The sequence below is a fragment of the Quercus robur genome, chromosome 7 (genome assembly GCF_932294415.1).
Source record: "Quercus robur chromosome 7, dhQueRobu3.1, whole genome shotgun sequence".
Taxonomy (NCBI): domain Eukaryota; kingdom Viridiplantae; phylum Streptophyta; class Magnoliopsida; order Fagales; family Fagaceae; genus Quercus; species Quercus robur.
The window spans coordinates 16,186,514-16,200,894 of record NC_065540.1 but is presented as its reverse complement, the minus strand read 5'-3'; the positions used below and the strand labels follow the sequence as shown (position 1 = coordinate 16,200,894).

Genomic DNA, 14,381 nt, shown 5'->3' with positions numbered 1-14,381 from the left:
AGTATTAGAAGGGTCTTTTTAATACACAATGCATTTTATTGGCTAAAAAAATGGGCCTTATTATTATTAATTTTTCCTGAAAATAGGCCTAAAGATTAAAGAAGCCTTAATTTAAAATGTACACATAAATATATTATATTATAGAATTAAGGGCGGCTCCATGTTATGGTTAAGGTGTTTAAATGAACACTTTGACTAGGGAAAAAATTATATAATATATATATATTGTCTACCATAAATAAAAAATGAAAACCCTAAAATGCAGTTACAAAGACCAATAATGGTAAACACAGTTACAAAAATCAAAAAGTTGAGTAACAACAAAAATTCCTAGTGCAAAAATTATTCAAAAATTCTTATCTATTTTAACATAAAAAGCTAAATTTTCTATTTTACATAACCCCTTTTGAGAAAGAAAAAATATCTACATCAAATTATCTATTTGACACTACATTTTATTAAAGTATCATTTTTTTATTAATTTTTTACTACTCTCCCAAATAATTTCTCTCTGTGAATATGAGTAAAGAAAGTATTAGAAAACAAATTTGCATATAAACAGTAACCGTATATATTTGCACGGTCATTGTAACTATAAATGCATTTTGCACAATAATACATAAGTTGATGTGGATGATTTTTGAGGTTGGTTGTGCAAAATTTGGCCCTTATGCCATTTTATGCAGAATAATATGAATGCTCTTAATGACCACCCTAAAAAAAATTTCTAGAGCTGTCATTGTATAGAATTAGTTAAAAATGGGACATTCTTTATTTGGGGGTATTAGATCATTATCTATATATTCTCCAGCCGGCCCTACCGGTATGCTTCTCTCTAACATGCAAGTTCTATCTTTTGACTATTTTAAGTTTGGCATGTGCACAGTCCTTGAATAGTTCTATCTTTAAAAAGTGATCAATTTTATGTTACTTTGTCTAAAGATTTTAATCATTAATATTATTGTTAACAATACTGCAAATCACTTATATTGTAGATTCATTAGATATAATATTCATATGCGAATAGTTTGATACGTATAACTACAAATGATATTATAATAGCACAATTGGTATGTTAGAAGATAATTTTGTATTAAGGTGCTATCATTTTATATTTGATGGTTGTTATACTAATGCAATTTATTCATTTCGTTATAATAATTACTTATTTGGTTATAATAATTATATATATTCTACAAAAACCGTGCAATGCACGGGCCTTCGACTAGTTTTAATGTAAGACCAAGCATCTTGGACCTGTGAGACAACAGAATATCCTTTGGAACTTGTCCAAATATATATATATATATATATATATATTTTTTGAGAAGCTAAAATATATATATTTATTTATTTTTTGAGAAGCTAATATATATATATATATATATTTATTTATATATATCTTATTTATTTTTTGAGAAGCTAATATATATATATATATATATTTATTTATTTATTTATATATATCTTTGGAAATTTTAAGTCTGGCATGTGCACAGTCCATGTCTTCATTAAGGTGTACGCGTCTTCATTAATCTGAATGGTGCCGTTTTCCTTTGACTCAACTTTTATTCCTTTAGTCAAAACGATGTCGCGTGAACTCTGCTCCTTCTTCTTGCAATTCTGCTTCTTGGCCTGAGCTTTAACAGCTACACTCACACTCGATAGTACTTACTCCTCACTTTTATGAACTTTGTATGTCCACTGAACCAAATTTGGCATTTGGAAAGTACTCTGTTCTGTTGTACTACAGAACAAGCAGAAAACTGCAAATCTCATAGCACAGACGGCTTATTTTAGTAATCAAACTAAACCAACAAAAAATGGACTCAACTTTGTTTCAACTTTACATATGAACGTGATTTTCTCCAAACAAGCTCATATGGTAAATAGTAACAGTGCTGCTAATTGTAAGCTTGCGAAGTGCGAGAACGACTGTGAATTGTGGACAAGGATGACCAGGCCAAATATTTGAGCACCAAGTTTAAGGTTCAAAAGCAACAGCATTTACCACCGAAACTTGTAGCCTAGTGATATCTAGTGCCATACCAGTACTGTGTATCTGTTAGCTCGGGGTTCTATTCCGCAATTACCTAGCAAAAAATAAAATAAAATAAAAGCAACAGCATTTTTACCTATAATAAATAACAAGAGGAAATAAATTCTATAAATAATAGAACCAAATTTTTTTTTTAAAAATTAAGAAAATGTAAATACAAGATAGTTATGGCTCTCACAGTCTCACTCTCGCTCTACAACATTATAAGCGGGACCCTACAACAATATTGAGGACTATCTCTCGTTTTTGTTTACATCGGACTTTTACCAGTTAAACAGTTAATTTCTTACTCTCTTTCAATTTTTAACTTTTAAGAATATATATATGTGCCATACGGGAATTCAACTGGCCTAATTAGGCCATTGGAAATTTCCTAGCTTCATCATAAGAAACCATTTGGTTTGAATTTTTTTTTTTTTAAATGAACATATTTTTTTAATGATTTCAGAATTATTTTTTAAAAAATCCAAAAATAGATGTGGGATCTAAAATATTAAATTTAACTTCTTTTCTACATTTATACTCTTGAGTCTTGACCTCCTATTTTATTGTTCACTCTATTTTATATGATAAGCTAAACTCCACAAAACACTAACTTGGCCTTTGCTTGCCTAGTAAGTAAGTCTAATGACACAAGACCCACATTAAATTTCTCAGCAAATTTAATACACATCAATGACTTGATATTCTTTTCACGAACGCCCACTAATAACATGTAATGGTGCTAACCACCGCACACTTTTGGTGCGATGGTCACTCCACAAGTATAAGGACTTATGGGGTGTGGGGGGTAAGGGTCGGAGTTCAAGTCTCTAGGAGGGAGCTTCACACACATATACACTTAGATTAGACTAGAGTAAAAATTCTATCTTATATAAAAAAAAAAAAAAAAATGCAATGGTGCTAATTTGGGTTTAGGAAGTAGTATTATTACTGTATTATTTTATTTAATGCTTTTGTTTACCATTAGCAATGGAAGACCCCATTAATGGGTGTTTGACTTATTTTACATAGAAAGAAATTTATTTTCCCCAAGATCAATCATATATAGTAGGGTAATTTTTAATATTCGGAAAAATTATCAAATATTTTCTATAATTGTATAATTATTTTCAAAATGAAACGCCCATGAACTTTGATAAAAATGAGAATTTATTGGTTCTTGTGTAATTATCGTAGTTCATAAGAATCAGAACCTACCATGAGAAACTTCAATAGAAATTTATGAAGAAAATAGATTTCTAAATCTATAGTAATCCCTTCACCATATATAAATCAAACTTCAAGCCACCCCAAATGAACTGTCCCACACTGCCATCAAACCACACTAGGGCATTATGTCCACATTCTTTAAATCCTATTTATTTATTTTTAAATGAGTAAATTTACAATACCAAATTGGTGATAGTTAATATTCATTTAAATGTTGTTAGTGTATTAAAATTCAATCGGTTTATTTCAAAAGTCATATAGTAAATTTACTGTCTGTAATTTCTTATTAAAAGTAGGTTCAACTTCTTAAATACTTTTGGAGTAATCCATCATAAAAATTATAATAAATCAGTAATCACAATGTACCAATAATCAGTAATCACATATATATCTAACCCACTTATCCGAGTTAAAACTACATTTGGTTGGAGGTGAAATAAGAAGAATAGAAGAGAAAAATAGAGAAAATAGAATTTTGGATTGTTTGGTAAGGAAAGAAAATTGGAAGGATTTTTGGTGGGATTTAATTATTTTTTCTCCCTAGCCTACCAAAATTAGATCTCTCCGTTTTTGTAGAGAAAACAAATGTGAAAACAATCAAAACATAATGCAACTTGTCTGCACTCCGTAGTCTGACAGGCATGCGGTAGGCGCCTCACCATTCTTCTTTTTCTTTTTCTTTTTCTTTTTTTTTTTTTTTTTTTTTTTTTTTTTTTTTTTTTGGGGGTTCTTTTCCTCCCAACGTGCTTTCTAAATCGGTTGGTTTTGGTATTTTTTTATTATTTAGAAATCAATTGTGGCTTTTTTTTTCTTTTCTAATTAATGGTGGGTTTTTTTTTTGGAACTAAATGGTGGTTTTCACCTTTAATACAAATATATAGTATATAATTCTGAAAATAAAAATTACATATATATATATATAGATATATATATATATAATATTATGAAAAAGTAAAATTTTTTTATTATCTAATGATTAAAAAACATTATTTCTTATATTATATAAGAGGGATATAAGAATAAATTTATACAAATTATATATTATATCCCTCTACATTTACATTCTTCCAAACAAATATTATAAGAGAAAATTAAAATATTATCTATTATTCCACTTTTCTATATCTCTTTATTTCCTCAAACAACAAAGTCAAATATCATTCATTAATTAAATCTAGTGACAAATATTTCCTCCTAAAATCAAATAAAGTATATGATAATCATCATTTAGTAAAAATAATATTAAAAGCAACCAGAAATTCAAATAGTTTAGCTTAGACTCCAGTAAAATGAAGGCTGCTGCGTTTGGTAGCTCTGTTAGTCACAGAGTTATGAGATCTACCTTACTTACTTGAGTATTGAGAGCTACTTCTATGAAATACAATTTTGGTACTGCATTTGACGATTCAGAAAATACACTGGACTGGACTGGATTAAAGAAGATTTTGTGCTTTGCTTTTGTTTTTGGCCCCCATGTGATATGATATTGATATTTCTCTGTGAGTAGAAACCCACCTACTTTCTGATACCATCCCAAAATTGAAACCCTTTTTCACTCACTCAAGCATGAAGCGGCAGAGGATAGAAACAGAGGCGAGGGAGAGGAGAGAAAGGCAGAGAATTGAAAGAGCGGAGAGAGCAGAAAGGAGAAACGTGAGCAGTGAGACTTGCCTATCACCTGTTCGACAAAATGCCCAAACCAACGCTGATGACAACAAGGACATAATTAGCAGTCTACCGGACTCTCTGCTCACCCACATCCTCTCCTTTCTCCCAATCGGAGACTCTGTCTCGACAAGCATTTTGTCGAGCAGGTGGAGGCCTCTCTGGGCTCTTGTCCCTGTTCTTAACTTGAGCCAGGTAGCACTTGTAAAAAGATACTTTGATGAAAAGAATGATAATTTTAAGTTTGCGGATGTGGTGTCCAGAATCTGGACTCTTCGAAATGCCATTTCCAACCCAATCCCCCCACTACACAAATTGTGCATTCATTGGTATAACAATTGTCTTCCCTTCTATGTCGACACATGGCTCCGTGCCACCAATATCCGTGATTTGCGAGAGCTTGATCTCCACCTACTTACTTCTCCTCATCAACCCATGGAGTTGCCCCGTACTCTCTACTTTTCTGCCTCATTAGTGGTTCTGAAATTGAGTTTTGCAATTCATCTCAATCCACCTTCTGCTTTTGTTCTCCCTTGTCTCAGGATTCTACTACTAAATTGTGTTACATTTGCCAATTGCGATTCTCTCTCCACCATCCTCAATGCCTGCCCAGTTCTTCTAGATCTGACCCTCCATGTAGATGAAGAATACTTGAAAAATTTGAACGAGTTCAATGTCATTGTACTTGTAGCTACGCTGAAAAGATTACATTTACGTTGGAATGTTCAGCCTTCGTCAAAGTATATATTCAAGATAAACACCCCAGCTCTTGAGTACTTTCACTTCAGCGGTTATTTGAACGGGGATGATGTGTTAGAAAACCTCCCAAACGTGGTTGAATGTGTCATTCAAATTGAGGATTGTGATTTGATTAATGATTATGCAAAGAGAGTATGGGACTTCATGGGAAAACTCTGTAATGTTATATCCATGGAATTGAGCACAATAACCGCACAGATCCTCTGCCATGGTTCTAAATATGAAGATAGGCTCACATTTCATAATTTGTCCTCCTTGAAGTTTTGTGGTAGCATTTGGTTTGAGTGGTATGCATGGCATGCAGTACAGCTCTTGCTTTGTCAGGCTCCAAAGCTACAGACACTTATCATTGAGCATTCATTTCTGCTTGGCTCTAATCTTAATAAACCTAACCCTTTCTTGGAGGAGCCACTCGATGTTCCTGAATGTATGTCATCACACCTTACTACTTGTCTTTATAGAGGATTTGGGGGGTATGAGATCGAGATGGAACTTGTTAGACAAATCCTGAAGGAAGCAAGAGTACTACAGACAATGAAAATCACCGTTTGCAGTATTCCAAAGTTAAAGAATAGGCCTCGGTTTCACAAGGAATTGAGCAAGTTTCGCAGGAGCTCTCAGTATTGTCAAATTGCATTTGATGAAGGATGTTTTGCATGATGTGGCATGTCGGTTCGTTCCTCTTTGATATTGCATGTCACATGCTTTGCTGTAATATCTTGTGGTATGGCTATATACCTATTTGCATATGTAATTAGGTCCAAGTTTGCGTAATTTATTTGCTGTTTTTGCCATGTTGAGTTTATTCCTATGGTACCTGGAAGAATGCTTGAAGATTTAATTTGCATTTGGCATCTACTTCAATTATGCTAGTTTTTAGTAAGCTTGTTTTTAATTTGGGAATTTTCCCCTTGATATTGCAAAAAAAGAGGACTTTCTAGATTGAAAGCCTACATGGTAAATTGCACATAAAACACCAGCAAGACAATATAAGGAAAAAGGCTGCTGCTTTTGGACAGCACTTCAGAAGTTTCTTGAACTAGTGCAACCCATACTTAAGCTTGTTATTGGGTTTTTACTAAATTCAAATGACTATTGTGTTTACATGTTTGATGAGAAGATAAGATATATAAGCTTCTTGTTACAGTCTTAAACTTCTAAGTTAAAAAAGTGTCATGTAGGAATTCTACATAGATTGCAAGCTAGCGCTGAAACCATTCAATGTTAAAGATATTTTGGACATAAGCCACACAGTGAATGGAAAATGAATGTAAGGATTGAAGGGTAGGATATGTTATTGAGATTTTGAAATGTATGATAAATGATGGGTATGATTTTGATTCCAAGATTTGTTCTTTGATATTGAGAACTTTGTATGAACAGGAGTGTTTGTGTGGTTTTGAGGTAATGGGGTTTGTGAAAAGAATGAAAGTTTTTGGTTTTTGTCCTGGGATAATGGAGTATTCTAATGTGATAAGGGTAGGAGGTTTTGAATCAGATGAAAGTAGATGGGATTAAGCCTGACATTATTTGTTATACTGTGGCTTTGAAAGGGGTTATTGTGGAAGGGGATTTTGGGAAAGCAGATGAGGTGTTTGATGAATTGCTTGTGTTGGGTTTGGCTCCTAATGTTTATACTTATAATGTGTATGTTTATGGTTTGTATGAGCAGAATAGTGTGGAAGCTGGGATTATGATGATTGTTTCAATGGAGGAGTTGGGGTGCAAGCCCGATATGATTACTTGTAATATTATATTGGATGCCTTGTGTAAGGCTGGGGAGTTGAGTAGGATGAGGGAGCTTGTGAGGAACATGATAGACAAGGGTGTTGAATTCAACTTTCGGACATATAGAATTATGCTGAAAGGTTTGTTGGTGAAGGTGAAATTATGGAAGTTGTGTTTTGTCTGAGGAAATGTTGGAGAAGTTTTTTTTGTCCTCGATGTGAGACATTTGATGAGGTAATATTTGGGTTGTGTCAAAAAGGATTGGTTTGTAAAGCAATGGAATTGATGCAGAAAATAATTGAAAAGAATTTTGCTCCCGGGGCTATGGCCTGGCAAGCCTTGCTTCTTAGCTCTGGATCTAATCTTAGCTTTTCAGTGACTATTTTGGCTGGTTATAAACTCACCCAGTTATATTACTGGAACAGTAGCGTTGAATTGGTGAACGGTGAGCCTACTTCAAACTCATCAATTTAGGTTGCTGGAACAGTAACCTTAATTTGGTGAATAATGAATCCAATATGAACTCGCCCATTTATGTGTTATTTCTCTTTTCTTTTACTTTTTTGGTGGTTCAATTCTTTTGTTTTTGGTTTATGGTAAGCATAATAGCACCAATTAAACATCAGTACAAACAAGTCTGGGGTAAGTAACACCCCATGCATCAGCCTCAAGGCGTGGCTTCTAACAAAATTAAGGGGAATAAAAAATACAACAGGAGTGCAAGCTAGATGGCAGCCTTATTTTGCAAGATCTGCACCACAATTTCTCTTCCTGTGTGAGTGGCACAAATGATTGGAGTTCAGATCACCTTTACTGAGGGATGTATGTTGTATTAGATCATATGTGATTTGAGAACAGTTTTCATGTTAAATATATAATAAAATCACTTTCCTCCATTTCATATATATGAATAGCCAATCTTCGCTTTCGTCTGTTCTTATCATCCATGTTCTCTTTGAATTAAGATAAATGGAAGTTTTTGGTTCTTATAAACTATGTGATATGTGTTGATTGTGAAAAGACTTTAGCTCTATAGATGTCTAGCTTGAGATTCTTTTAAGCATTGTTGTAACGGTTGATGTGTTTCCCGTGTATGTCTTCACATGGAGGAATCCAAATACCCTCTAATTTACTTGTAATTGCTTTTGTTGTAGTACACCTTACATTTTGCATTTTTTTTTGGGAGGAGTCGGAACAATAAAGTTGAGTTGGGTGCTTGGTAGTGATATCATGATACTATCATTTGATCAATACAGGGTAGTAGAACCTATTGAATTTGCTTTTGAGATCCACTTGACTTAATTTTATATATTTTTTTGTTAAAAAAAAATATGTTCACGTATTATCTAGTGAAAAGTTAACTTTTATTGGAGGAAGATATTACGTAATTAAATACATTCCATATAATGACACTTTCTAATAGTGATTTACATGTGCCTCAAAATTAGTGATGTAAAATAATTAGTAGAAAATGAGTATTTTCCTTAATTTACAAATTATGCAGCAAAATGCCCAAATTATGCAGTAAAATGCCATTATTTTGAAATTATTTAGCAAAATGTTCCTGTTTTTTAAACTCAATTTTGTAACTGGTAGAACTCGACATTAGCAATGTTGAGTTCTATGTATATATTACCACTTAAATTTTTTTGAAAATTTAAGTGAAACTCGATATTACTAATGTCGAATTTCACTTAAAAATATTCATATAACTCAATTTTGAGGATATTGAGTTTTAGACATAACTCAATTTTGTTAAAAAACATGGACATTTTACTGCATAGTTTATAAATTAGGAGAAAATGCCCATTTTCCCCAAAATAATTATGCAAAGAGTATTTGAATTATGAAATAAAAGAAATAGAATTTGTAAAAAAAAAAAAAAATACAAAATAATGCTAAGAAATAAAAGAAGCACAAACAAGCCAAACTAAATTTAAATAAATATCATAATCGTGTAGACCATAGATGCTTCCAGTAGCAATGCTTGTTAGCCAGTACACCTGCATTTACTACAAGAAATTCATAGATAGATTCAGTTTTTTTTTTTTTTTTTTTTTAAATTATCTTCCCCCCCCCCCCTTTTTTTACCCCCGAGTGGTGCTCTCTACCATCTCTGTATGGTCCTTCCTTCCACCTCCGTGTGGTTGCTCCACCTCAATGTTTTCTTTCTCCACCACCTCTGTGTGGTTTCCTCTCCCTACTATTGTGTGGGTCTTTTTCATACCCAAAACTCAGATCTCATACCCAAATCTCAGAATTCATACCCATCAATCTTTCCCATTAATCCTTCCGAACTTTCTTCCCCCAAATCTCAGAATTCATACCCACTTATTATTCCCAAATCTCACGAGTTTGATCAAGAAGGAGGCCTTCTTTGCACCTCAGTGGGTTTGGTTGGAAGTCTCTGTACAACGGTCCTTTGCCGTTCATGGGGCCTAGTTGTTGGAATCGCCCAATCTCATCGGTTAGTGAGTGGATCGATGCCCTTATTGGTAAGATTCATATTTCCCCTTCTTATTGCTATGATTGTGCTGGGTCATGGTCCTTTGGTTATTCTTGGCTGGTTGAGTTGTCAAGTTGTGGTTTCCTTCAATCTCAGCATGCGTTTGTTAGCCTGGAATTGTAGAGGTATAGGTAAAGATTCAAAAGTAAGAGCTCTTAAGGAGCTAATAAGAGCTTCAAACCCCGATTTGGTGTTCTTATTTGAAACAAAAATCCAGTCACCTAGAATTAATAGAATCAAAACTTGTTTAAACTTCTTTGACTGTTTTTATGTGGAAGCCAATGGATGGGCTGGGGTTTAGCTTTGTTTTGGAGAATGGGTGTTGATTTGGAGATAGTCTATTCAGACAGCAATGTAATTGCTTCACTAATCTATTTTGATCCAGAAAGATCTCCATGGATGTTGTTCTGTGTATATGGCCCTCCTAGGAGAGCCAAAAGGAAAAAATTTTGGGCAAAGGTTGAAGACTTGGCAAAATCTTTTTCAAGGCCTTAGGCAGTAATGGGTGACTTCAATAGCATCAAGGGCTCAAAGGAGAAAAAAGGAGGACGGCATGTAGGGGAAAGCTCAGTTAACAGTCTCGGGGATTTTGTAAATAATACGGGTGCCATTGATCTAGATTTTATTGGTCCGTCCTTTACCTGGTCCAATAGACGTGAAGGTCTCGCAAATATTAGGCAGAGGTTAGATCAGTGTTTATGTGATCAAGAATGGTAGACTCTCTTCCCTAAGGCAGGCATTCGGCATCTTGTCAATGCGAATTTTGATCACAACCAAATCCTCTTAGATACCCATATGGAGAACACAAATCTTCTAAAGCCTTTTCGTTTTGAGGCTATGTGGACTAGGGATAAATCAAGTAAAGAAGTAATAGAAAGTGCTTGGCAAACGAGAGTAGACGACCCACAAAGTCTTAAACTGGCCAAAAAACTGGATGCAACTAGGAGAGATCTTAAAAGATGGAATAAGAGCTGTTTTGGAAGTTCAAGAGAGAGAATTAAAGAGCTGGAGCAGAAGATAGCACAAATTCAGAGTTTAGAGGCCACAAAAGAAAATTTGGAGCTTGAAGCTTCGTTGAGTTTAGAATTGGATGAATGGTTGGCAAGAGAGGATCTAAAATGGAAACAAAAATCTAGAGAGATTTGGATAAGAGAGGGTGATCAGAATACTTGTTTCTTCCATCTCTCAACTTTGATCAGAAGAAGAAGAAATTGTATTCAAGAAATCAAATTGGAGGATGGATCTTGGATAAATGATGGGGAAGACATTCAAAAGTATTTTATTAAGAACTTCAAGGCTCTTTATCAAACTGGTTCTCCTAATATTCCGAAAAATTTGGAAAACTTAATAGAGCCATGCATCTCAAATTTTGAAAACGAAGAACTATGCAAGGTGCCAATGAGAGATGAAATACGGAAAGTTATATTTGAGATGAAATCTCTTAAAGCCTCAGGGCCAGATGGTTTTCCAGCGCTTTTCTACAAACACTATTGGGAGACAGTAGGGGATCAAATTGTGTCAGCCACTCAAAGGTTTTTTAGAGATGGAAGATTGCTTAAAGAGTTTAACTAGACCTTCATCTCTCTAATTCAAAAGAAAAAGGGAGCATGTAATTTTAACCAATTTCGGCCTATTAGCCTGTGCAATGTGTGCTATAAAGTGATTTCCAAAATCATTGTAAATAGGCTAAGACCCCTCCTATCAAAAATGGTGGATCCAGCTTAAGTAGCTTTTGTGCCAAATCGTTGGATAACAGAAAATATGGCTTTTGCTCAAGAAGTTGTGCATAGTTTTAAAAAAACACAAAAAAAGAAAGGTTTTTTGGGGGTCAAGCTAGATTTTCAAAAAGCGTATGACTGTTTGAAATTGAACTTTTTAATCATTGTGCTCAAAGCATTTGGGTTTAGTGCTAAATTCACAATTTTGATCCATCGGTGCCTCTCTACTGTCCAATTCTCAATTCTGCTCAATGGTGGCCAATGCCCAAGCTTTATACCATCACGGGGGATCCCATATCCCCATATCTTTTCATCTTGGGTAGTGAAGTGCTAATGAGGCTAATCAGTAGAGAAATCTCTCTTGGGTGGGTGTTTGCTGTTAAAGTCTCAAGTAATGCCCCTTCTATTTCCAAACTTTTTTATGCTGTTGATTTAATGCTATTCTGTAAAGCTAAAATGTCTGAGCTTAATGTTCTAAAAAATTGCTTGGAGAAATATTGTTACTGGTCGGGACAAGTCATCAGTGTGGAAAAGTCTAGGGTTTTTCCTTCCAAGGGAGTCAACCAACAATTTTTAAATCAAATTAAAAGTTGCTGGGGTATAAACAAACTTCCCCCAAACTCAAAATACTTGGGTGTGCCTCTTTTCTTCTCGGCAAGTAGATCCAGGGATCTAAACCCAATTAAAGAGAAGTTAGAAAATAAACTCTCGGGTTGGAAGAGCAAAAACTTATCCTGGCAAGGTAAAGCAACCCTCATCAAATCAGTTGCACAGGCCATTCCAGCCTATTCAATGATAGCCATTCAATTTCCTAGAGAGCTTTGCAAGCGCCTGGATGCTGTTGTTAGACGATTCTAGTGGAACCCAAAATCTAATTTTGGCTCGTTCTTGACACCCATTGCTTGGTCGTCTTTATGTTGGCCTCTAAAGGAAGGAGGTTTGGGTTTTAGAAAATTCTGGGACTTCAATCAAGCTCTACTTTCCAAGTTAACCTGGTGGATTCTTTCAGAGAAAGATTGTCTGTGTGTAAAAATGCTCAGAGCAAAATACAAAATTAGGAGCAACTGGCTAAACCATAAGACTGCGGGGTCTCTCTCCAAGATTTGGAGAAGCTTAGAAGGCACGAAATCTCTGCTTGCTCATAGTGCTTGCATGTTGATAGGAAATGGAAACACAATCAGAATATGGGAGGACCCTTGGATTCCAGATCTTCCTAATTTCATTCCGAGTCCAAGGGAGGGTCTAGTCCAGAAATGGCACTTATTGTTTCACAACTAGTCAACCAAGAAGGTTGGGATCTTACCAAAATAAGAAATACTTTTGATGAGACTATATCCCAGCTCATCCAAAAAATCCCCCTCTCACGGCTTGCTCCAAAAGATTGTTGGATTTGGATCTCCAATAACTCAGGGGAGTTTTCGGTCAAGTCTGCTTATTGGTTAAGTAGAAACATTAGCCCTCCCATAAACCAAGACATGATTCACGGCCTTATTTGGAAGTCAAAAATCCATGAAAGGCTTAAAATGCACCTGTGGCGTATTGCGGCAAATTGCTTACCTACTAAAGATTGTTTAGCCAGATTCTGTGATTTAGATGATGTCCTTCGCCCTCTTTGCAAGGATGCTGAAGAATCTAGCCTCCATCTCTTTATCTCTTGCCCCTTTACAAGAGCTATGTGGTTTAATTCCAAGTGGGGTCTAAGATTAGAAAATTTGAACTTAAACTCTCCTTCTCATCTTATTGGGGTCTTCCTTAACCCTCCCACTGAAGTTAATATTGTGGGAGTTAAAAGGGGTGAATTCTTATTGTTTGAGGCTGTTATTTGTGAAGCCATTTGGAGGGCTAGAAATCTAGCTATCTTTGAAGGCAAAGAAACTAATCCAATTGAGCTATGCCAGAAAGTTGATAAGTCCATAGTTGAGCACAAAATGTCCATAGCAACCCATTTGGGCTTCTAATTGCTGAAACCAGTTCAAAGGTGGAAGAACCCACCTAGAGATTCAATCAAGATAAATGTTGATGCTGCTTTCAAAGATGATAAATCCTCCATTGCAGCGGTCGCTAGAGATTGGAGAGGTGAAGTGGTTTTTGTTTGTGCTAAGAGAGTATATTCCAACCTCCCTCTTCAGGCAAAAACAGAAGCCATTAAATGGGCTTTAAGTTTAGCTAAAAGTATTGATGTAGCTGCTATGATTGTGGAGAATGACTCCAAAGACTATGTAGACGCTCTAGCTCCTTCTGGTAAACAGGTTCCCTGGAGAATTAGAGGTATATGCAATGAAATTCTCAACTTGATGTCACTTATTCCTGGCTATCATGTCACTTAGATCCCTAGGGGGGGCAAATAAAGTAGCTCATTCTCTAGCTAAGTGGTCATTTGTGAATAATGTTTTTGGTTCTTTCGATGTAGGTTTTGGCCCTTCCTGTTTTGAGCTTATCATTAAGGAAGAGGCTCTTGTTTCCTCTTTGTAGTTCTGTTTGTCTTGTGAATAAAATTTCTTATTCATAAAAAAAAAAAAAAAAAAAAAAAAATAAAAATAAAAATTTACCAATAGCTCCTTTTCTTCCTTCACCAGTTTCATCATTTTCCTCATCCCTACTGACTCCACTTATTTTTTCAACTTTTCCCTCGTCTCCACCTCTTATCACCGACTTTCTGATACCATCCCAAAATTGAAATCCTTTTTCACTCACTCAGCATGAAGCGGCAGAGGATAGAAACAGAGGCGAGGGA

The 14,381-nt window shown here is 34.9% G+C and overlaps 4 protein-coding genes across 4 annotated transcripts in view; all 4 read left to right on the top strand.

Annotated features, from left to right (window-relative positions):
- Positions 1-14,381, top strand: part of LOC126692500 (putative FBD-associated F-box protein At3g50710) — a 34,141-nt gene that overhangs the window by 17,816 nt on the left and 1,944 nt on the right. The gene's annotated exons all lie outside the window — the stretch shown is intronic.
- On the top strand, positions 4,515-7,967 carry LOC126691088 (FBD-associated F-box protein At3g52670-like). Its single transcript, XM_050386168.1, has 3 exons — positions 4,515-6,352; positions 7,079-7,099; positions 7,179-7,967. The coding sequence occupies exons 1-3, from the start codon at positions 4,838-4,840 to the stop codon at positions 7,605-7,607; spliced, it is 1,965 nt and encodes a 654-aa protein (XP_050242125.1). The 5' UTR covers positions 4,515-4,837; the 3' UTR covers positions 7,608-7,967.
- Positions 10,725-11,501, top strand: LOC126691087 (uncharacterized). Its single transcript, XM_050386167.1, has one exon. It carries the CDS (start codon positions 10,725-10,727, stop codon positions 11,499-11,501), a length of 777 nt encoding a protein of 258 aa, XP_050242124.1.
- Positions 12,901-14,119, top strand: LOC126691086 (uncharacterized). Its single transcript, XM_050386165.1, has 3 exons — positions 12,901-13,513; positions 13,619-13,915; positions 14,058-14,119. Exons 1-3 carry the CDS (start codon positions 12,901-12,903, stop codon positions 14,117-14,119), a joined length of 972 nt encoding a protein of 323 aa, XP_050242122.1.